Source organism: Oncorhynchus keta, chromosome 35 (genome assembly GCF_023373465.1).
Source record: "Oncorhynchus keta strain PuntledgeMale-10-30-2019 chromosome 35, Oket_V2, whole genome shotgun sequence".
Classification (NCBI taxonomy): domain Eukaryota; kingdom Metazoa; phylum Chordata; class Actinopteri; order Salmoniformes; family Salmonidae; genus Oncorhynchus; species Oncorhynchus keta.
Window position 1 is genome coordinate 28,323,959 of NC_068455.1, and position 23,943 is coordinate 28,347,901.

Here is a 23,943-nt window from a genome sequence, read left to right on the forward strand (position 1 = left end):
TACCTCTGTCCTAGCAAACCGTTTGTCAGGGATAACACTGAGCGTATTTGTGGTATTAAAGCTATCACCAGCGAAGAACGCTGTAGAGCTAAACTAACAGCCAGGGATGGGGCCATTCGCGTCCGCCACTATGACTTACGAACGCCATGACTCCATCACACAATTGAACCTCCCCAACCAGACTGTTTTTGTTAGGGTACCAGAGAGTGGCGATTATTCACATAAACAACCTCGCTCTATACCAACTTCCCGACGACAGGATAGACACCGAGATTGAAATGCCGGATGCTTTTGCTAAACGTTCCCTTGAGTTACCACAAGCCATTCAAAACCAAATCCAGTACGAGGGACCCATGACTGTTGATCTTAGCGTACTGGATGAGGCACTTTTAGTTGACCCGACTGACTACCGTCCAAAAGATTGGTCTGTCGCCCGCTCTTGGATGTGCCGGACAGTATCCTGACTGTTAATATGATCCTTGGTCTTATTTCCCTTGACGTGTGCACCTACTACGTACACAGGCGCACACATGCAATGGAAGACCTAATGAGGTCTTATGCTAGAATCACCCGTGGGACGGAAGCGATTCCGATTTTTGGAAAGTTGGCAATAGATCCCCTTAAGGGGCCCAGTCCCAGCCTCCTCTCCCGAACTCGTTAAGTCAGCCAAGTTTTTCCAAGTGCCTTAACCACCCACCTGCAAGTAGGATCACCCTAGACATGACATTAGAGACAATGCCATGATAGAGTCATTTAGCCAAGATCTTGGACATATATAGAACATAGTCCAAATTAGATGATTAAGGTGTTTTGTATACCTTTATGTTTTTATTCCATTATTTTTCGTTTAATTTCCTTTGACACTTAGGAAGCAGTAGAGCCCAATGCCGCTCGTTTGGGGAGGAAATGTAATGATGTATTGCCTGAGTGTTGTGCGTTGTTAACGTCTGCCCAGTTACTGCCTAGGTCCACTAGCCGGGATAACCGGACGACGGGCCGGAACACAGAGCCACTGCCAGACCTCCCAGGTCCATTCTGGCGGTAGTCCTCAACTTGCGGAAATCCTACCAGGGTGAACCACCAAAGGGGGGGGGGACTGCTATGATGATCCACAAACCAGGACATCCGATGGTCATTCTTATGGTGGGTTGCAACATGCAGAATCATTCCAAGTTGAACCTACCAGAGGGGGACTGTCATGACTGTCCTGATCAGGTCAGGTTACAGGAGACCACAACCCTACAGATAATCTCTCAACCCCAACAGAGGAGGAGAGATCTCTGAAGCTGTGGGTTTTTTATGAACCTTCATGCCCCTGGTAAATCTTAGGCCACAGACAAATTCCTTTTGTCCTGTTACTATGGAGAACCAGCCTCAAAACATTAAACATAAAATAAAGGGACTTTGGAACAATGGTTTCCGTCAGCCACAATGGTGGTCATGACAATAGATGGAATATGAAAATGTATGTCATTTTTGTTTTGTTATTAAAGGTTAATAGATGACGTTATTACGAAAACATTGTAACGTCAACAGTTTACCTAGTATATGTTTGATGTTTATACATTGTACGTTGTATGGAAAATGTCCAAGTCAAAGATAATGTTTTGGTAAAGATGAAATGTGAAATTGGATTTGAATAAAATCTAGACCTTGCCCATAACTTGGTACGCCCAGAGAAGGGCCCTAAAGGCGGTCACGCCCACTTCTGACACGAGGGTATAAAACCTGTGAGTAAAGAATTTACAGATGAGACTATGTGACCCAAGCTGCAGCCGAGGTCTAAAAAGTAAATGAACCCAAAACGCAACGCAAGTTTGAAGACAAAGAATCTTTTTCTACCCAAGCTACGGATGAGTAGCTGTGTCTAAGCGGGTGAATTTTAGTCGAACCACCTAGCTTCCACTTCCCATCGAATCGTGGTATCTACACTGTTTCATTCAAACGCTGTGAGCTCTGAGCTACAGAGCGGTCTGTCCTCCGAAGAGCCCTTCCAGAACAAGGGCGAGGAAACAGACTACTAACCCAAAAGGACACTGAAATGGTGAGGACGACCAGAGAGGTGCACCGGAGAAGTGCGTCATTGAGCAGCCTGAACGGTCCACGCGGAGAATCCTCGGAGACCTTCCCCACGTAATTACATCATTATATTCTGACCCATAAGAGCGGCAGTTTGGGGCAAGGCTAGGGTTAGAATAAGCATAGCTGACAAATTCACCCAAATTTATATTTCTCTCGTGTACATTCTCTTTTTCTCTCTCTTTTAAATCCCCATTTTGGGTAACCCGCACCATAGTGTGTTGGCCCGTTATACTAAGTTCTAATCAATAGCCTAGAATGTGTTTTTGTGTATGTGTATCTTTTATCATAATTTTAGCTTTCTAGTAACTAAATATTCAACTAAGATTGGTGTGGTACGAACTCATTGGTGAGACTTGGGCCCGTGCAGATTCACGGGCTATATGACGTTCAGAACGAGATTGTAGAGGTAACTGATTAATTAGCAGCTGTTGTAAAATCGATATTCTGATATTCTTAGAGTTCATTTGGGAAATATAAACTCAATAAAAACGTATTTTCCCATGGTTTCCCAAGTTAATGAGTTAATAATTGCTTGATTCAGTTAATCACGCAATTAGAAACTTTTAATCATTCAATGAGCAACATATTCACTAATACAACGTCACGACAACTGCGTGGCCAAGCACGCCTCCAACTTAATCATCAAGGTTGCAGACGACACAACAGTAGTAGGCTTGATTACCAACGATGACGAGACACCCAACAGAGAGGAGGTGAGGGCTCTGGGAGTGTGGTGTCTGGAAAACAACCTCTCACTCAACGTCAACAAAACAAAGGAGCTTATCAAGGCACAAGGCAAGACCCAGATGCAGAGACAGGAGGCAGATGGTTGGAGTCTTACAATATTTATTAATCCAAAGGGATAGGCAAGAGAATGGTCGTGGACAGGCAAAAAGGTCAAAACCAGATCAGAGTCCAATAGGTACCGAAGGGCAGGCAGAATCAAGGTCAGGGCAGGCAGGATGATCAGGCAGGCGGGAAAGAAGTCCAGAGTCAGGCAGGGGTTAGAACCGGGAGGACTATAACAAGAAAATAGAAAAGGAGTACAGGAAAAACACGCTGGTTGACTTGGCTTAACATACAAGACGAACTGGCACAGAGAGACAGGAAACACAGGGATAAATACACTAGGGGAAATAAGCGACACCTGGAGGGGGTGGAGACAATCACAGGAACAGATGAAACAGATCAGGGCATGACAGGAGATGATCGTTGACTTCAGGATCAGAAGCAGAGGGTTCAGTGGAGAAGGTGGAAAGCTTCAAGTTATTGACGTACACATCACTGACTAACTGAAATGGACCACCCACACAGATGGTGTGATGAAGAAGGCGCAACTAAGCCTCTTCAACCTCAGGAGGCTGAAGAAATGTGGCTTGTCACCTAAAACCCTCACAAACATTTACAGATGCACAATTGAAAGCATTCTGTCAGGCTGTATCACCGCCTGGTACGGCAACCGCACCACCCGCAACTGCAAGGCTCTGCAGAGGATGATGCGGTCTGCCCAACGCATTACCGGTGGCAAACTACCCACCCTCCAGGACACCTACAGCACCCGATGTCACAGGAAGTCCAAAAAGATCATCAAGGACATCAACCACCCGAGCCACTGCCTGTTCACTCCGCTATCATCCAAAAGGCGAGGTCAGTACAGGTGCATCAAAGCTGGGACCGAAAGACTGAAAAACAGCTTCTATCTCAAGGCCATCAGACTGATAAACAGCCATCACTAGCACATTAGAGGCTAAAGCCTATAGGCGTAGACTAGAAATCACTGGCCACTTTAAGTAATGGAACACTAGTCACTTAATAATGTTTGCATGTCTTGCATTACTCATCTCATATGTATATACTGTATTCTATACTATTCTACTGTATCTTAGTTCATTCCGCTCTGACATCGCTCGTCCATATATGTATATGGTCTTCATTCCTACTTAGATTTGTGTGTATTGGGTATATGTTGTGTAATTTGTTAGATATTACTATTACCGCAATAGCATCTGCTAATCACGTGTATGTGACCAATAAAATTGGATTTGATTTGAGACCCACTCCAATTCTCATACAGCCTCAACAGATCCACAGATGACGCAATCTCTACTGCACTCCACACTGCCCTTTCCCACCTGGACAAAAGCAACACCTACGTGAGAAGGATGTTCATTGGCAACAGCTCAGCATTCAACACAATAGTGGCCTCAAAGCTTATCACCAAGCTATGGACCCTGGGACTAAACACCTCACCCTGCAACTGGATCCTGGACTTCCTGACGGGCCACTCATAGGTGGTGATTGTTGACAACACATCTGCCACGCTGATGCTCAACATGGAGGCCCCTCAGGGGTGCGTGCTTATTCCCCTCCTGTATTCTCTGTTCATCCACGACTCTGTGCTCAAGCATACCCCCATTCTCATCGACTGGGCTGTAGTGGAGTAGGATGAAAGCTTGAAGTTCCTTGTTGTCCACATCACCAACAAATTATCATGGTCCAAACACACCAAGACAGTCATGAAGAGGGCACGACAATGCCTATTCCTCCGCAGGAGATTGAAAAGATTTGGTATGGGTCCTCAGATCCTCAAAAATGTCTACAGCTGCACCATCGAGAGCATCCCGGCTGGTTGGATCACCGCCTGGTTTGGCAACAGCTCAGCCTCCGACCGCAAGGCGCTAAAGAGTGTAGTGCGTATGGCCCTGTACATCCCTGGGGCCAAGCTTCCTGCCATCCGGGACCTCTATACCAGGTAGTGTTAGAGGAAGGCCCTAAAAATTGCCAAAGACCCCAGCCACCCTAGTCATAGACTGTTTTCTCTGCTACCGCACGGCAAGTGATACCGGAGAGCCAAGTCTAGGTCCAAAAGGCTTCTTAACAGCTTCTACCCCCAAGCCATAAGACTGCTGAAAAGCTAATCAAATGGCTACCAGGACTATTTGCATTGACCCCCCCCTTTTTTTTAACGCTGCTGCTACTCTCTGTTTAATATCTATGCATAGTCACTTTACCCCTACCTACATGTATATTACCTCAATTACCTTGACTAACCTGTACCCCTGCACATTGACTCGGTACCGGTACCCCCTGTATATAGCCTCATTATGGTTATTTTATTGTAACTTTTTATTTTATTTTTTACTTTAGTTCATTTAATAAATATTTTCTTAACTCTTATTTTTATTAAAACTGCATTGTTGGTTGTATTTGGCGCATGTGAGAAATTTCATTTGATTAACGATGTCAAAGCTGGCACTGTTGCTCATGCAGATTATGGCTCACTAAAGTAAACGCAATTGACCCCCATTATGGCTTATCACAATTTCCGTCATCACCACGTATAGCTCTTTCCATTCTCTCCTCTCTGTGGGGTGAAGTCTGACACCTTCCTCTTCCAGGTCCATTCCTAGACTTCCTCTCCCTTCCATAGATTTGCCAGGGGCAGCAGTGTGTGGTGGTGGTAATGATATATGCAGCTGTATTTGTTAATTGTAGACACAGTAGTTGCAGTGGTAGTAGTAGTGGTATGATGTAGTACAGGGTTCACCAACTGGAGGCCTGCGGGTGGTATTATTTGTCCCCCCAAGTTTTCTGAACCAAAAATTTAACAAAGTACATATATTATATATACAGTGGGGCAAAAAAGTATTTAGTCAGCCACCAATTGTGCAAGTTCTCCCACTTAAAAAGATGAGAGAGGCCTGTAATTTTCATCATAGGTACACTTCAACTATGACAGACAAAATGAGAAGGAAAATATCCAGAAAATCACATTGTAGGATTTTTAATGAATTTATTTGCAAATGATGGTGGAAAATAAGTATCACAGGCTGGATCAGGCTGTATCACATCCGGGCGTAATTGGGAGTCCCATAGGGCGGCGCACAATTGGCCCAGCGTCATCCAGGATTGGCCGGGGTAGGCCGCCATTGTAAATAAGAATTTGTTCTTCACTGACTTGCCTAGTTAAATAAAAAAAATAAAAAGTAGTACTTTAAAGTATTTTTACTTAAGTACTTTACACCACTGCTGGTAACTCATACTTCTAGGGTTTCCAAATTGATTTCTGCTCCTTGGGTATCTCATTATCATAACTTCTCACAGAGCAATTGCTGTGTGCTTAATAAAACACACACATACGAATAAAGACACACTTATACAAGAAACCCTGAGCGTAGCTCCCTCTCGTAACTCCTTCTCACGCACCTCTAAATCGCAGCCCCTCAGTAAAATGAGTCCCTGGTTTTCAGTACACTCTAATAGACTGCAAATAAACTTAGTCCACAGGGATGAAGAGTGTTTAAAATTAATTAGTGCTGCTATGTCCGACTGGGGGGACCAGTGCATGTAATAATCTGCCCATTGTTCTCTGCAAATAGACCCCCAGTCCCAGACTCAGTAAATAGGAGCTATTGGGGAGCTGAGTGAGGGTGGGTGGGAGTAAAGGTCAGCTCCATGCCTTGTTTTAATGACAGCACATTAACTTAGTTCACTTCCTCTGGCTTTACACTGGTAATAAACAGGAGGAAATGCAGAGAGAGGGTCTGGAGAGAGAGAAGGGAGACATGTGTAAGGGGTATGGCGAGCGAGCAGTGGTTGTTGTTTGGTACTAAAGTGGCATGGGGAACCCCGCAGAGTTCAGAGGTGGCATGTCAATCGGTCGGACAGCACTGAGTTGGGTGGGTCTGTGGGTGTTGGTGGGTTTATGCTGAATCCGCTCTATTTAATTTCTGGTGTTTCATGGGCGAATCTGATGACATTGATTTTATTTGTCATTTATAAATCAAGTGTTTTCAGAGGGGACTACTCAAACACATGGCAAAGATTTTACAGTACTGTTTAGACCCCCCCTCTCTCTCTTCTCTCTCTTGTTCCCTCTCTCTTTCTCTCTCTCTTCTCTCTCTCGTTCCCTCTCTCTCACTCTCTCTCACTCCTTCTCTCACTCTCTCACTCTCCCCTTGGTCTACTCTCCCTCTGTTTCTCCAGCTGGGCTCATGTGCCAGAACACCACTGTGTCATTACCTTCTTACTACTTGGGCCATATTTACAAAAAATAAGAGGACTTTGGGGTATTTGGTTACTGGGAAACTAGCCTCATTATGTTTAAAGGAAATGGAAAACTGACTGAGAGCCAAATGGCCTTGTGATTTTAAAGGCCCTTGGCATACAATTTATCCAAAAGTACTTTCTTGTTATAAAACCATGATGTAACTCTCCTATAAAATGTATATTTTCCAAAAGAGTTGCTGAGCAGTTTGTATGCTCTAAATGTATTCAGATGGCTCAGGAGGTATAGATGAGTAAACATTTGTCTGATGTTAAAAACTCTCATGTCAAGCTAATATGCTACTTGTGACATGTTGATTCAGTATACTCGTCTGCATCAAAAATCACTGGCTTCGCCTACAAACAAAGTACACAATTTGTATAGATGTCACTGCAATTCTGTTTCCTATAAGAGCCATGTGATAATTCCTGTGTGTGTGTGTGTGTGTGTGTGTGTGTGTGTGTGTGTGTGTGAGTGTGACAGACAGACAGACAGACAGACAGACAGACAGACAGACAGACAGAGGGGGAATGCTGGTAAGTACTAGGGACACCTTGTATCCTCTCATTGTCACCGAGCAGGCCTGCAGAATACACAGCAGGTCCATATGTCCCGGCTGCTGCATTCCAGTTACTATACCACAGGGGTCCCCAGTCCTGTTACCACATTTGAAGCTCTGCTGGGACGCATCATTGAGCACCTCCTACAGCTGCTTGGGGGAACACAAGGGGAGGGGTTGGGGGGTGTCTTAGGTTTGCCTGGCGTAGTGGGATAAATGATCAGATATTGTATGGTGAGGTGACTGACAGCAGCAAGCTCATTATCATTTTGTGTCCTTTAAGTTGGACTTAGGTTTAAATGCTTATATAATACCTGATAAAACCGCTAAACACTTCCAATATGTTACTATATCTTCACACGTAACTCAAAAGGATTGTCTCCTGTATAATTTAATTTTCATTTATCAATGATGCTAACTTTTATAGGGACAGTTTTACAGCCAGGACACACTCTGTCTACAAAACCATGTCTCCAATCAAAACTATTTATTTCATAGGATATCAAACAGTGAAGTTGTTACACTTGGATCACATTGTGTCATAACTGGGAGCTTGTGGTCACATCATTCTCTCAAAGGGATTGTCCAGTCCACTTTCCAATCAAATTCTGGAGACTTAATTTCCCCCTGCAGTGCAGCATGCTTGACAATTAAAATAATCCTAAATAATCCTAATAATCCTAGTCCAATAGATTATTTCATTAAATTGACTAAATTATTTAATGTAACTAACTAAAATATACACTGGTTATACCAAACATTAGGAACACCTTCCTAATATTTAGTTGCGCTCCCCTCTCCTTTTCCCTCAGACAGCCTCAATTCGTCGAGCACGAACTCTACAAGGTATCGAAAGTTTTCTACAGGGATGTTGGCACATGTTGACTCCAATGCTTCCCACAGTTGTGTCAAGTTGGCTGGATGCCCTTAGGGTGGTGGACCATTCTTGATACACACGGCAAACTGTTGAGCATGAAAAACCCAGCCGCGTTTCAGTTCTTCAAACAAACCGGTGCGCCTTGGACCTACTACCATACCCCATTCACAGACACAATCTTTTGTCTTGCCCATTCACCCTCTGAATGGCTCACATACACAATCCATGTCTCAATTGTCTCAAGGCTTAAAAATCCTTCTTTAACCTGTCTCCTCCCCTTCATCGACACTGATTGAAGTGGATTTAACAGGTGACATCAATAAAAGATCATAGCTTTCACCTGGAATCACCTTGTGATGGATATGTCATGTCATGGATAGAACAAGTGTTCTAAATGTAATACTCAGTGTATATTAAAACATGGTCACTTAAAACGGAGAATACGATGTTTGACAATAGTACATGTTAATTTTTCTCTGTCTTGGATACAATACACTTGTATATACCTCTACAATCACTTTCAGAAAGAAAGTATGAAAAGCAGACTAGATGTGACTATTTTTTTAGCTGATATACTGGTTAATCTCTGTGTGATTAGGATGTATTGTTTTCCTCTCAGCAGTCAGCAATTGTATCCTTTCTCTGACATGTGTAAATCTGTAAACAGACATAATTGCCTGTCTAATCTTATTTAGCCTCCACGTCTTGTTCACTTTCACTTTAGCAGCATTGCGAATGCTCGCCTGTCCTGCTGTGAATAAGGCACTGTCTGTAATCCCAGATGTAATCTGCCCCCCCCTCGAACCCAGCAGTGGCCCCGCACCTGCCCTGTATTGCAATGCTCTGTTAGCCACATGCAGGTTCTACTTCCATTTGCTGCCATACTGAGTTTGAGAAAAAAGGAGAGAGGCATAGAACAGGATGCCTGGTTTACCACTTCAAGAGGCTGGAGAACACACTAAAAGTCTATGTGAACGCTTCAAAGCACTCTAATTGAAAAGGTGATTTATTTTCTTTGACTTTCAAACTCTACTGAACTGTTCTGGACATGTTCAGCCGTTGATGACAGGTGATATTGTGGAAATGATACACATAATTATACAATGCATTCTGCATTTGTCTTAACAATTTCAATCAATGCAGACAGTTGTCTGAACAATAGCACACAACACTGTCATGGTTAGGGTTGCAAAAATCCGGGAACTTTCAACAACTTTCCTGGTTTTCCCGAAGTCCTGGTTGGAGGGTTCCGGATTTCCGGCTTATTCCTCCCTGATTGTGGGAATCTCACACAAACAGACACACAGACACACAGACACAAACAGACACACAAACACAGACGTGATGCTGAGACAGTCTGATCGATGGAACAACCCTGGGAGAGCTGGACTGATTTGTGTTCTTTCACCCTGGGAAGCTGATGGATGTGTATGTTTGGTTTAGCTGTGGTGCATGCACACACAGTCACACACACACATACTGTATGGCCATGACTGAAGAGATCCCACACTGAAGGGGGGAGTTGGGTTGGTTTTCTCGCTACTTCCCCACTGTTGATTTTGGGTTCTGTTTAGAGTTTTTGTTCTACTTTTTCCCTCTTACTTCTTAGTGTAAAGAAGTTAGAGCCAACTGAGCTTTTCTCTGTGTAAAAACAAAAAGCCACAGCAGTCAAACTAACTTAGACTAACCAATTTATCTACTAATATTTCACTAAAACGATTGGACCCTACTGTGTAGCCAAGAAAGAAAGAAAGAAAGAAAGAAAGAAAGAAAGAAAGAAAGAAAGAAAGAAAGAAAGAAAGAAAGAAAGGCAGAAAGAAAGGTAGTAAAGTTAAGAAAAATAAAATAAATATCCCAAAGATGTTACTCACCCCTTGCACAGTCAGACAACAGAATGGCCAAAAAGATGAGCAATATGACCTTGACGACTCCCATTCTGACTGAAGACAACTTCATGTTCCCCAAATCTAAAAGACATACGGTCAAAATATATAAAAACACTCAGGCCTTCCAGATTGTATTAGTGCATACAGCAGAACTCACATCCATCCCCAGGGAAAGCAGTTTGCCTTGTTAGATGATGTGAACAATATATATGCTCCAACCAGTCCGACACAGTTATGTGTCATGGCTGTTGGTTTCTGCCATAATGGAATTGAAATGCATGGGGATTTCTCTTATAAATTAAAACACATAGTGCAGCTATGCACATTTTAAAAATCATGTGATTGATTGACACAATAACATATGTACCCTTTGTGTTAGTATATTTATCTATATTCAATATATACAATGCCTTGAGAAACTATTCACAGCCCTTGACTTTTTACAGCCTGAATTTAAAATGGATTAAATTGAGATTTTGTGTCTCTGGCCTACACACAATACCCTGCTTTACATCCCCTGCTATATTGTGGATCGAGAGTTACCTGTCTAACAGAACATGCTGGGTGTTCTTTAATGGAAGCCTCTCCAAAATGATCCAGATAGAGTCAGGCATGCCCCAGGGCAACTGTCTAGGTCCCTTACTTTTTCAATCTTTACTAATGACCTGCGACTGGCTCTGAGAAAAGCCTGTCTATGTATGCTGATGACACAACACTATACACATCAGCTACCACAGCAAGTGAAATCATTGCAACACTTAACAAAGAGCTGCAGTCAGTTACAATTGGCCCAGAACAGAGCAGCACGGCTGGCCCTTAAATGTAGACTGAGACCTAACATCAATAATGTGCATGTCAATCTCTCCAGGCTCCAAGTAAAGGAGAGATGGACTTCATCGCTATTTGTATTTGTGAGTGGTGTTGACACGTTGAAAGCACCAAGCTGTCTGTTTAAACTACTGGCACACAGCTCAGACCGCGTTGTATACGGCACAAGACATGCCACCAGAGGTCTCTTCACTGTCCCCAAGTCCAGAACAGACAATGGGAGGCACACAGTACTATATAGAGCCATGACTACATGGAACTCTAATTCCACATCAAGCAACTCATGCAAGTAGTAAAATCAGATAAGTTTTAAAAAAATTGATAAAAATGGAACAGCGGGGTCGGTGAAGAGACACACACACACATATATACGTATTTTGTGTTGTAGATATGTGATAGTTAAGGCCTGAAATCTGTTGTGAAATGTATTGTAATATTTTAAAAAATGTATAACTGCCTTAATTTTGCTGGACCACGGGAAGAGAAGCTGCTGCCGTGGCTCAGGGATTTCACCATGAGGCCAATGGTGACTTTAAAACAATTACAAAGTTTAACAGATGTGATAGGGGATATCTGAAGATGGATCAACAACATTGAAGTTACTCCACAATACTAACCTAAATGACAGACTGAAAAGGAAACCTGTACAGAATAAAAACTATTCCAAAACATTAATCTGGTTTGCAACAAGGTACCAAAGTAAAACTGCAAAAAATGTGTCAAAGAAATGTACTTTATGTCCTGAATACAAGGCTGAATCATGTTATTGATATGCTTGTCATCGGCATGGACTAGGGATTTTGTTTTAGGATAAAATGAACGGAATAGTGCTAAGCACAGGCAAAACTCTAGAGGAAAACCTGGTTAAGTCTGCTTTCCAAACAGACATTGGGAGACAATTTCACCTTTCAGCAAGGCAATAACCTAAAATACAAGGTCAAATAGACACTAGAGTTGCTTACCAAGACGACATTGAATGTTGGAAATCTATGGCAAGACTTGAAAATGGCTGTCTAGCAATGATTAAACAACGAACTTGACAGAGCTTGAAGAATTTTTAAAAGAATAATGTGCACATGTTGTACAATCCAGGTGTACAAAGCTTTTAGAGATTTACCCAGAAAAACAAACTGCTGTAATTGCTGCCAAAGGTGATTTAACATGTATTGACTTAAGGGTGTGAATACTTATGTAAATGAGATAGCTAATTTATTAAAAATGATATACAGAGCTAAAATGTCAAACAAAACTTTTTCCTCACTTTGCCATTATGGGGTATTGTGTGTAGATGGGTGAGAGAGAAAAATCTATTTAACCCATTTTGAATTCAGACTGGAAAAAGAAAATGTGGAATAAGTCAAGGGGAATGAATACTTTCTGAAGGCTCTGTATCTGTGGTGTATATGGCACATACTCATTCAAGTTATGCTGCCCTCACAGACTGACCCTTATGTTTCAACAAATACTACAAGTAAAAATGAATATTTCTTATCTGATACACAGCTGTATTATATTGTATATCTGTCACCATTTGCATTCATTAATTACTGTATATAACATTTGACCATATCTAAAAATTACACATGATGGCAAATTCATTGAATAGTAATTTTATCCATACAACTATATAGGTAAGCAACCAATAGATAACAGCCAATCATGTCTTATTTTATAGTAAATTAAATAAATAATATTTCTATGAACTATTGCCAACCATTTAATCGTGTGAAAAAGGTAATATGCTCTGTATATTTTGCACAACAATGTTTTTTATGAATGACATACCTGAAGTTTCCAGTGAATGAAGTTAACCTCGTATCAGCCTCTTTATAAAACACTTGTTACCCATTCTCATACAAGTCCTCGCAGTCTCCATTTATTTATTGACAGTGGCCGATCTTATCGGCGCTTTCTTGACCACCACTATAATTAATGAGCGCTGCATGACTGTATATCCTTTCAGCATAGATCGGCTATATGGAAAAACTGTCAATCAGACAAAGCATACAATCAAATGCGTACATTTATCACACATAGGTATCCATTAAAATGCTGAATTAATTTCTCGATAAACTGGAAATGTTAGATCGTTTTTAAAGTCTGTATCCCATCTGTATCTACAGTAGACTCTACTTCATCGACTACGAGATTTAGCAGGGCAGCGCTGTCTAATCCCAGCTCTCAATTTTGGACCAATCACATATAAGGACTGGGTAACTATCAAAATTAACTCTTTATTTCTCACTATCACGATCCAATAGCCCCTACACGAGTCAAATATGTAATTGTATATGCCACAATTTAAAGTTGTCAAAATAATTCACAGTAATTTAAAACAATTGCAATGCTGACAATCAGGGGTGAATGTCACCCCTGTAACAGATCTATGACGAGGTTTCCCTCCCTAATTCCTGACCTTGACCATTAGGAGGGAAAATACAACACTGACCTGAGCATTGAGGCAACTTTATCCTAACTCCAGAAGAACAAAACAGAGTAGACTTTCAGCAACGCCCATAACATCAATTGATTAAAATGAATTATGAAAAGGAAACATTTTAATTGTTAGGGGTGAGTTGTGTTAATGTATGGATAACATATTGAAGACACCCTGTTTCGACCCCAGGAAGTAATAAGGATCCTAATAAATACTAAACAACTGCATACTATCAGTCAGATATCAGCCAATGAGGGATCAAATGAATAGGTGCTGCCACCCAGTGGGGCTGGGATGTATCTGCCCTGAGAACGTCACAAGAGGCAGGTTCCAATGTTCCATGAAATCCTTTTTCATCATATTCATATTGTGCTTGAAGGTGTCTACACTCAAGTGCCAAGACCGTATGTATCAATGACGAGTTGACAAATGTCACACCTGCCTGAGAGAATAACAATGACATGTAGACATAAATGACAATAAACACTTATTCAAAGAGGAAGTCATTTAATTTTCATGACATTTAAATCATATTATTACATTTTCCCAATGTTCCACATAGCTCTTATTATTGAAATGTAGCTAGTCTTTACAAAATAAGAACAAGCTCTGAAGTAATAGGACGTCCAGTCATTGAATTACTGCATCATTCCTCTATACAGAAAAAGGAGTAATAGATTTATACATTTACATAATTTACTTTTGTTCTTTATAAAATTAAAATGACAATCTCTTAAAAGTTCTTATATTTTCCTCAATAAAAATAAAACTTGTATAAGTAGTGAGTGGTCTAGACAAGATGAAGCCTGAGAATTAGCTTATAAGACAGCGCAGATTTGATATAACTGATGTGGCCTTGAAGTGTAAAAAGCCATGGTTGTTTGAGACAGTTATGTCAGATTGGCCATTCCTCTATCCACATCAACTCCAACTCATTCTCCATTGTAACCCAGATGGGGAAGCGTTCCCTCTGCATCAGAGATGACTAGAGGGAGCAGGAATATGATGATATAACAGTAGAGGAAGTGGTTATCAACTGGGAACAGTACTATATTGTGCAGAGAGGTATGGAGACGATGTATATAACCAGGTTAGGATGTAACAAAACATTTTTAACAACTTAATGGTATGAGACTATATTTGTAACATATTCTAACTGATTTCACTACAGATCACATATGTTTCTGCAATAGCAGCTGGTATGTAAACAAGATAATGAGAATGTACACCAATGACCTGCTTAGTGTAGTCGGAGAGTTGTGTCTCTATTCTAGTGACACCTGTCTAGATAAGTGTGCTATCAGTGCTACTTGACCATTGTTCACCTAACACCTTTTTTGCACTATTGGTTAGAGCCTGTAAGTAAGCATTTCACTGTAAGGTTGTATTCGGCGCACGTGACAAATAAACTTTGATTTGATTTGATCAGTGCCACCACTGGGAGTTAAAATATGACTTAAGATAAATGTGCTTTGCAACAATATACACAGAAGGGGGGAAAAAAACATTGCTGCCTTAACCAACTGATGGGAGACAAGCCTCATGAACCTCTTAACTAGTATGTGATATGCACACCATGATTCTAATAATCACAGATAATCTTGGTGCTGATGATGTGTGGTAGGAGTTTACAGTCTCTCTCCACTAGGGGGTATCCAATGCCTGAGAGAGTGACTGATGTGACCACATCAATCTCAGAGGTTGATGAGTTACACCGGTTAAGGTTGGGGTGGGTAGGGAACAAGATAAATCATTAAAAACATTCAATGTTATGACTGAAAGAGCAATGGCCACTGTCCACATTGTTATTAAAAGGCCAGACAACTTAAGTGTCCTTTGAGACATGGTCGCTATAATCAAAATCCCATGTCTTTAAACGATATAACACATTCATTGCCGTTTAAAGCATTGCTGAAAACTCCACACATTTCCGTGGGAGGAATCTATACCTAAACCATTCTAGGAGTAAATCTCTTTTTTTGTTGCTTCGCTGATAGGTAGCCTGGTGAGGATTGCTTTCCCCTCCTCATCATTACAGCATCAGGAATTACATGACAAACTAAAATTAAAACCTTTAGAGCCATTTTGGCCAAACAAGTGAGATCAGTGGTGCGGAGATTATCATCACTATCAACATAATTATCCTTAATTTACATGTTTATTATGACTTACATTCTTTAAATTAACATCGGAGCCCTGAGAGAGCTCTGGCACAAGTGTGGGAAGCCCACTAAAGCATAGGACATGATGTCAGAAGGCCTTTTTTATTTATACACAAGCAATAAAACAGAAATGTTCCACAGGCTTTCTCTCTCTTTTCAGCTTCAAACAGCCCTAGAAGCTGTTCCTAAAGCACTGGACCTGTCCAGAGTAGCCTTGCAACATGCCAGTACAAAACCCTATTTCCAGTCGGTTGTTTTCTTTCTTCTTCCTCTGCCTCCACAGACAGGCATCAGTGAGTCAGAGGGGAGGAGGACAGCATAGCATCAGGCGCCGTGGGTCCCTTTCAGGCAGAAGTAGCATCTCAAAAATAATAATCATAGTTTATGTGCCTTCACATCCGACCTTATTTCATCTCTCTGCGCTCTCATCCATGTCCTCCTATTTCAAAGCCTTGCCTTGCTTTGCCGTGCAGTGTGATGAAGTTGATCGTTAAGGTCGCTCTGTGCAGTTGGGGATTTACTTTGAATATAGCCTCATATCCCCTGGATATGCTTCTGTAGAGGCAGGGGGCAGGGAGGCGGTGGAGTCTGTTGGTACAGCAGGGGTCAGATGCCAGTCTTGTCGCTGTAGAACGGTGTGACGTGGAACATGTAGCAGTGTGTACACACCCTAACGGGCTTCACCTGGCCGTACCGCGGTAACGGGGCTGAGTGGGAGGAGCAGCGAGAGCAGAAGATCTGAAATGACACGTAGAACAAACAAGGTATATTTGATTGTTTACCTATTTATTTTACATAGTACAATACTTAAAGAGATCTGTGCAGGTGTTTTGTGTTACCTTGCCACAGCTCCTACAGTGATGCTTTCTGCGGATGACTGTGAAGGGGGCCTTACAGGTGATGCAGGAGTCACATTCCTCATCAGGAACCCAGTCTGGGGGGTCTACAGGGGAAAAGCATAGGCACATTAATAGTGGTGCTTGTTTATTCATGCGTCACTGTGCATGCATGCATATGTGTGTGTGATTTTTGAGGAGAAAGGGGGAGGTGCTGACCTTCGAACTGTTCCTCCCGGGCCTTGGCTGCCAGCTCAGAGGAAGAGATGGTCTCCTGACAGAGAGCACAGTCCTCCAGCATGGCGCTGCGCAGCCCTGGACCTGCTGAACCACACAGAGCACAGCTGTGTCATAACCATGGTCATTCTGTCAGTATACAGTACATTACAGAATAACATACTGGGAGAAGTACACTAAGATCCTTGGCATTACTGCAAGTCAATATAAAGATTCCCACCTTTCTGCTTGTCATTGTCCCCCTGCTCAGAGGTAGCCATAACTTCAAACAGTGTCTTCAGAATGCTTCGAAGGTCAGCCGCGTAGTTTGTCTGCAGTTGGTCAGCAACACCTGGGGGTCAAGAGGAACCAGTGAGATGCAAGGAAACGGCGGTGCAAATGTGGTACATGTGATAAGAGCAAAGCCCAGTAGGCTAATGTATTGTGGAACACAGTGTAAAACCTTTGGAGTTTAGTTCATTAGGATCCCTATTAGCTACTGCACATGCAGCAGCTACTCTTCCCGTGGTCCACATAAAACGCACAAATTCATGACAAAGTACTGTATATTGGAAAGACAACAAGGGACAACAAAAATACCATTTACACACTATTCATATATACAGTTCAATTAGATCTATAGAGAGAGGAGAGGATGTGATACAAGATGTTTTTTTTATCTTTCTTTTTGCCTGAGTAACCTCTGGTGGCAGAGCATTCCACGATGTCATGGCTCTATACATAACTGAGTAACCTCTGGTGGCAGAGCATTCCACGATGTCATGGCTCTATACATAACTGAGTAACCTCTGGTGGCAGAGCATTCCACGATGTCATGGCTCTATACATAACTGAGTAACCTCTGGTGGCAGAGCATTCCACGATGTCATGGCTCTATACATAACTGAGTAACCTCTGGTGGCAGAGCATTCCACGATGTTATGGCTCTATACATAACTGAGTAACCTCTGGTGACAGAGCATTCCACGATGTCATGGCTCTATACATAACTGAGTAACCTCTGGTGACAGAGCATTCCACGATGTCATGGCTCTATACATAACTGAGTAACCTCTGGTGACAGATCATTCCACGATGTCATGGCTCTATACATAACTGAGTAACCTCTGGTGGCAGAGCATTCCACGATGTCATGGCTCTATACATAACTGAGTAACCTCTGGTGACAGAGCATTCCACGATGTCATGGCTCTATACATAACTGAGTAACCTCTGGTGACAGAGCATTCCACGATGTCATGGCTCTATACATAACTGATGGTAACCTCTGATGTGGCTCTATACATAACTGAGTAACCTCTGGTGACAGAGCATTCCACGATGTTATGGCTCTATACATAACTGAGTAACCTCTGGTGACAGAGCATTCCACGATGTCATGGCTCTATACATAACTGAGTAACCTCTGGTGACAGAGCATTCCACGATGTCATGGCTCTATACATAACTGAGTAACCTCTGGTGACAGAGCATTCCACGATGTCATGGCTCTATACATAACTGAGTAACCTCTGGTGGCAGAGCATTCCACGATGTCATGGCTCTATACATAACTGAGTAACCTCTGGTGGCAGAGCATTCCACGATGTTATGGCTCTATACATAACTGAGTAACCTCTGGTGGCAGAGCATTCCACGTAATGTCATGGCTCTACATACATGACAGAGCAACTGTCATGGCTCTATACATAACTGAGTAACCTCTGGTGGCAGAGCATTCCACGATGTCATGGCTCTATACATAACTGAGTAACCTCTGGTGACAGATCATTCCAGATGCATTCCACGATGTCATGGCTCTATACATAACTGAGTAACCTCTGGTGACAGAGCATTCCACGATGTCATGGCTCTATACATAACTGAGTAACCTCTGGTGACAGATCATTCCACGATGTCATGGCTCTATACATAACTGAGTAACCTCTGGTGACAGAGCATTCCACGATGTCATGGCTCTATACATAACTGAGTAACCTCTGGTGGCAGAGCATTCCACGATGTCATGGCTCTATACATAACTGAGTAACCTCTGGTGACAGATCATTCCACGATGTCATGGCTCTATACATAACTGAGTAACCTCTGGTGACAGATCATTCCACGATGTCATGGCTCTATACATAACTGAGTAACCTCTGGTGACAGAGCATTCCACGATGTCATGGCTCTATACATAACTGAGTAACCTCTGGTGGCAGAGCATTCCACGATGTCATGGCTCTATACATAACTGAGTAACCTCTGGTGGCAGATGCATTCTATACATAACGTAATGTCATGGCTCTATACATAACTGAGTAACCTCTGGTGACAGAGCATTCCATGATGTCATGGCTCTATACATAACTGAGTAACCCTCTGGTGGCAGACAGCATTCCACGATGTTATGGCTCTATACATAACTGAGTAACCTCTGGTGGCAGAGCATTCCATGATGACATGGCTCTATACATAACTGAGTAACCTCTGGTGGCAGAGCATTCCACGATGTCATGGCTCTATACATAACTGAGTAACCTCTGGCTCTATACATAACTGACAGAGCATTCCATGATGACATGGCTCTATACATAACTGATGGTAACCTCTGGTGGCAGAGCATTCCACGATGTCATGGCTCTATACATAACTGAGTAACCTCTGGTGACAGATCATTCCACGATGTCATGGCTCTATACATAACTGAGTAACCTCTGGTGGCAGACAGCATTCCACGATGTCATGGCTCTATACATACATAACTGTCATGGTAACCTCTGGTGGCAGAGCATTCCACGATGTCATGGCTCTATACATAACTGAGTAACCTCTGGTGACAGAGCATTCCACGATGTCATGGCTCTATACATAACTGAGTAACCTCTGGTGGCAGAGCATTCCACGATGTCATGGCTCTATACATAACTGAGTAACCTCTGGTGACAGAGCATTCCACGATGTCATGGCTCTATACATAACTGAGTAACCTCTGGTGGCAGAGCATTCCACGATGTCATGGCTCTATACATAACTGAGTAACTCTGGTCATTGATGTCATGGACAGTAACCTCTGGTGCATTCCATGATGACATGGCTCTATACATAACTGAGTAACCTCTGGTGACAGAGCATTCCACGATGTTATGGCTCTATACATAACTGAGTAACCTCTGGTGACAGAGCATTCCACGATGTTATGGCTCTATACATAACTGAGTAACCTCTGGTGACAGATCATTCCATGATGACATGGCTCTATACATAACTGAGCGACGCATTCCATCTGTTTTTGGTTTGGGTACCGTGAAGAAACCCATAGTGGAGTGTCTGGTGGGGTATGGATGTCTGTTTGAAGTGTATGCAAATAGATTATACAAGTGTTTAGGCATTTCCAACACACACACGTTTCCTAGTCAATAGTAGTAGTTAATTTCTCAACCATGAAAAACGATCATGCATGTTGTTGTTGGTTCTGTGTGTACAGTTAAGGGCAAGGCGTTCTGCTTTGTTTTGAGCCCGCTGCAGTTTTACAAGGTCTTTCTCTGCTGCACCTGACCACATTACCGTACAGTCATCAAGATGGGACAAGATCAGAGCCTGAACAATTAGTTGATCTGTGTGTCAAAAACACAGAAACTATTTTTATAAACAGACCTACCTCTCCCCATCATCACAGCAACTTTGTCAATATGACTTGACCGTGATAACGGACTATCCAATGTTACTCCTAGGACTTCAACTTCTTCAATGGGCACACCCTTTATGTCAAACTACAGCTGAGGTTGAGGTCTAAGAGGAATGTATTTAAGTTATTTGGTCATTACCCATTTTGACACTGACTGTAACTCCTTGCGAAAAGTCTCAGTGAGCTCACTAGCTGTGGGTGCTGATGTGTAGTCAGCAGCCTACATAGTACTTTTAGCTTCTTGTAAGACTAGCAGCAAATCATTTGTAATAAATAGAGAAGCACTATGGGGTGGAGTGAAGAGGAGTGCATACTGGTTAAGCAACAAAAGCATGATTTCATTGTCTTTCAGAGTAAAATTAAGAAAAACATGAGAAACATAGACTGATTTACCCCATCAAACCACAGCTATACCCTTGGAGAGTATTATCCTTGGACAGATAGTCATACCCTCAGAGAGAGAGGGAGTGTGTCATACCCGATATGCAGACGAAGAGGCGGTGGATGAGGTCACTGCTGCTGTGGAAGCGCGAGCGGATCTTGTTCCTGGCGGCCATCTTAGCAGCCTGCAGGGCCAGCTGGATCTCATGGTGGTCCAGATCCTCTGACGTCCCTGAGCTCGTGGTAAGACTGCTGACAGGGCTGGAGGAGAGAGGGGGAGCGCACGTGCAAGAGAGAGAGTGAGAACGGGAGAGAGAGATCCAGTGAAGGGAGAGGGAGGATGGAGGGAGAGAGAGAGGAGGTACTGTCATATTGTCATTGTTATAAACACAGAAACACTGTTCACCAGCATATTGTGTACTGCACTTGAATATGCATCGTACTATAGGGGTTTTGGTTGATTTCAATCTCAAAGTGAGTGAAATAGAGATGGACAAGGGTTATAGTACTAACATAAGCTGTAACATGGGGATGTACGAAACAGAAACACACACACGGCCAGAGGTTACCTGGCTGTGTAAGCACTGCTGGACAGACTACATGTGGTGACAGACACACTCTCACAGTCACTACTGGAGACTGAGCTGAGAGGAGAGTCCTGGAAAGAACTGGGAATAAATCATTAAATAAAATAATAAACCGATAACATATGGGCAACATAAAACGGGATCTGTGAACATTATGATAGGCACAAAAGTAGCATAAAGCCAAGTGCAAATAGCAACTAGAACATAAAACAACAAGTGGATGACAAGATCCTGGTTCAATTAGCCAGAGAGACATGGAGGAAGTTTGCTTTCCACAGATATGTAAATGACTGTTGTTGAGGCCTACCTGCTTTGAAGGGGAGCGCTGATAATACATCACCCAAACACACACCTATAGTACATATGATCATACCTAGTGTTCTTCTTGTTCTCTTCCTTGGACTCCCCATCTGTCTGTCTGGTTCCCGTCCTGTCCCTTCCCCCGCTGGCCTGAGGCCTCCTCACTGTCCTCCACTGGTGGACACAGGGCTCTGGGGCTCCCCTTACTCCATTGGGGCTGCTGTCCTGGCCCAGGCCCTGCTGAGATCCTGGGGCCACCACCACCAGGCACTTGTCACAGCGCTGGTCCCCTTCCTCCTCCCCTGGAGGAGGCTCTAAGGAGCAGCGGGAGGAGGGGGGCGTCAGCTGTGGGGGAGAGTCCCCCTTCCTATGTAAGTTGTGTCCTGAGGAGGCCAGGCGACAGGCAGAGGACTGGATGACAGAGCTGTGTGGTGGATGGGGCTTGCAGTGTTTGTCCAACCCCAGGTCCATCCCCAGCCCTGTGTTGTCCATGGTGAGGGTGTCATCATGGCCGTCTTCACAGCTGCCGCAGCAGACGCAGGAGTTGAGCAGGCAGTGGGTGGCCACCAGGGGGCCGCAGGGCTCTGTAGCTGAGGAGAGGGGGGGGCGGGGCAGGAGCAGCTTGTCCACAGCCAGCTCAGTCAGGCTGGGGGAGCCGGGATTGAAGATGACCGTGGCCGAGAGCTTCATCCCTCCCATACGGTGTGCAATGACTTCAGCAGTCTCACCCCCCTCCAGGCCCACCTCCCAGCTGTTAGTGTAGGGCAAGGGCTCCAGGCCGGGGGTGGGGCCTGGTCGCTTGGTGTTTGGGCACTGTGGGGGCATGTTTTGGGGCTGCTGGGACGGATCTGACTGAGCATCAGTAGACCAGCCATTCCTGGTTGAGTCTGTCAGGAGGCCAGGTCTGTGGAGCTGAGGCAAGGAGGGCTGAGGGGCTTTGGAAGGCGAGGTCAAACGGCTGCTGGTCACAATGTCCCCTCCTGCGTCCAGGTCCTCCATGAAGAAGACTCTGTCCTCCTCCTCATGGTAGAGACCTGTCCTTCCCCGGCCCACCAGGAACCGGAGGGGGGAGGCCTCGGTGCTGGAGCCCCCGCTGGAGCCCCCTCTGTTGGGGCGGTGGGCCGGGGACTGGCCCTGGCTGGGAGGGGACAGCAGCGTGGACATCTCATCCCCCACACGGTACACCATCATGTTGAGCTGTTCGATCTCCTCCTCATCATATTGCATGGAGCAGGCCAGGTCTGCCTCCTCCACCTCCTCACACAGAGAACCCTGCTCCCTCGCCCGCTTCACCTCCTCCCACTCCCTGTCCTCCTCCTCCTGGATGTGGGAGATGCACAGAGACAGCACCTCCTGTTGCTGCACTCTCTCCTCCTCGCTCCCCTCCTCACCAGTGTCGCTGGTGGGGCTGCTGGATGAAGGGAGGTCTGGGGCTATGGTGGGGGTTGGGGTTGGGGTGGGTGTGGGTGGGCACTCAGGGACCAAGGGGAACTCCCCGTCCTGAGAGATACAAAGGCTCCGCTCCAGCGTCAACAACTCCTCCTCTGACAGGGTCTGCAGCAGGTCCCTATGGGAATAACACAACCTTAACAACATACTTACCAGCCTAAAATGATCACTCAATGAGGATGGTAGTGGCCCATGACCTTTAGATTGTTTGCCCAGGTTCTTGAGACTGATGTTCAAAAGATTGTTGTGAATGACAGAGCTATTTTCTATGATTAAATACAGAGGACAATCTATATGTGTATCCTCTTAACGGTACCTGATCTTCTTCAGTAAAGTGCGAAAAGGCCGGAGGAGCTCAGACATGTCCTCTGGTTTCCTATCCAGGTTGAGTGGACCTTCACCGTATACCACCAGACCACTGATGGAGAGACAGGGGAATTATAACATGTTATTAGTATCAGAGACTTCTAGAAAGAAGAGGAAGATGGAGACAGAGGAGAAAACACTTACCACACAATGGCTAGTCTGGGGATTGTAAACATCAGAGCGGGTTCATAGTCATCGATCATGTCTTGGCTGAGATAGCCCAGCTTGAGCGCCCTGAGACA

General features: G+C 43.7%; 2 protein-coding genes across 4 annotated transcripts in view; both read right to left on the reverse strand.

The window, feature by feature from the left end:
• The window catches only part of LOC118368247 (fibroblast growth factor receptor-like 1), a 61,328-nt gene extending 47,875 nt beyond the window's left edge, over nt 1–13,453 (reverse strand). The window contains exons 1-2 of one of the 2 annotated variants that reach the window (XM_035752197.2): nt 13,065–13,451; nt 10,437–10,532 (exon numbers count right to left, since the gene is read on the reverse strand). In XM_035752197.2, the coding sequence (XP_035608090.1) occupies nt 10,437–10,521 (85 nt within the window). In that variant the 5' untranslated portion in view covers nt 10,522–10,532; nt 13,065–13,451. Of the gene's footprint in view, nt 1–10,436; nt 10,533–13,064 lie in introns of both variants that reach the window. The other variant, XM_052496831.1, reaches the window with a different exon arrangement.
• A 750-nt stretch (nt 13,454–14,203) lies between these two features.
• The window catches only part of LOC118368248 (lateral signaling target protein 2 homolog), a 61,551-nt gene continuing 51,811 nt past the window's right edge, over nt 14,204–23,943 (reverse strand). The window contains exons 6-14 of one of the 2 annotated variants that reach the window (XM_035752199.2): nt 23,846–23,935; nt 23,652–23,753; nt 21,960–23,453; nt 21,569–21,667; nt 21,097–21,260; nt 17,172–17,282; nt 16,934–17,038; nt 16,718–16,821; nt 14,204–16,616 (exon numbers count right to left, since the gene is read on the reverse strand). In XM_035752199.2, the coding sequence (XP_035608092.1) occupies nt 16,485–16,616; nt 16,718–16,821; nt 16,934–17,038; nt 17,172–17,282; nt 21,097–21,260; nt 21,569–21,667; nt 21,960–23,453; nt 23,652–23,753; nt 23,846–23,935 (2,401 nt within the window). In that variant the 3' untranslated portion in view covers nt 14,204–16,484. Of the gene's footprint in view, nt 16,617–16,717; nt 16,822–16,933; nt 17,039–17,171; nt 17,283–21,042; nt 21,261–21,568; nt 21,668–21,959; nt 23,454–23,651; nt 23,754–23,845; nt 23,936–23,943 lie in introns of those variants that run through there. The other variant, XM_052496832.1, reaches the window with a different exon arrangement.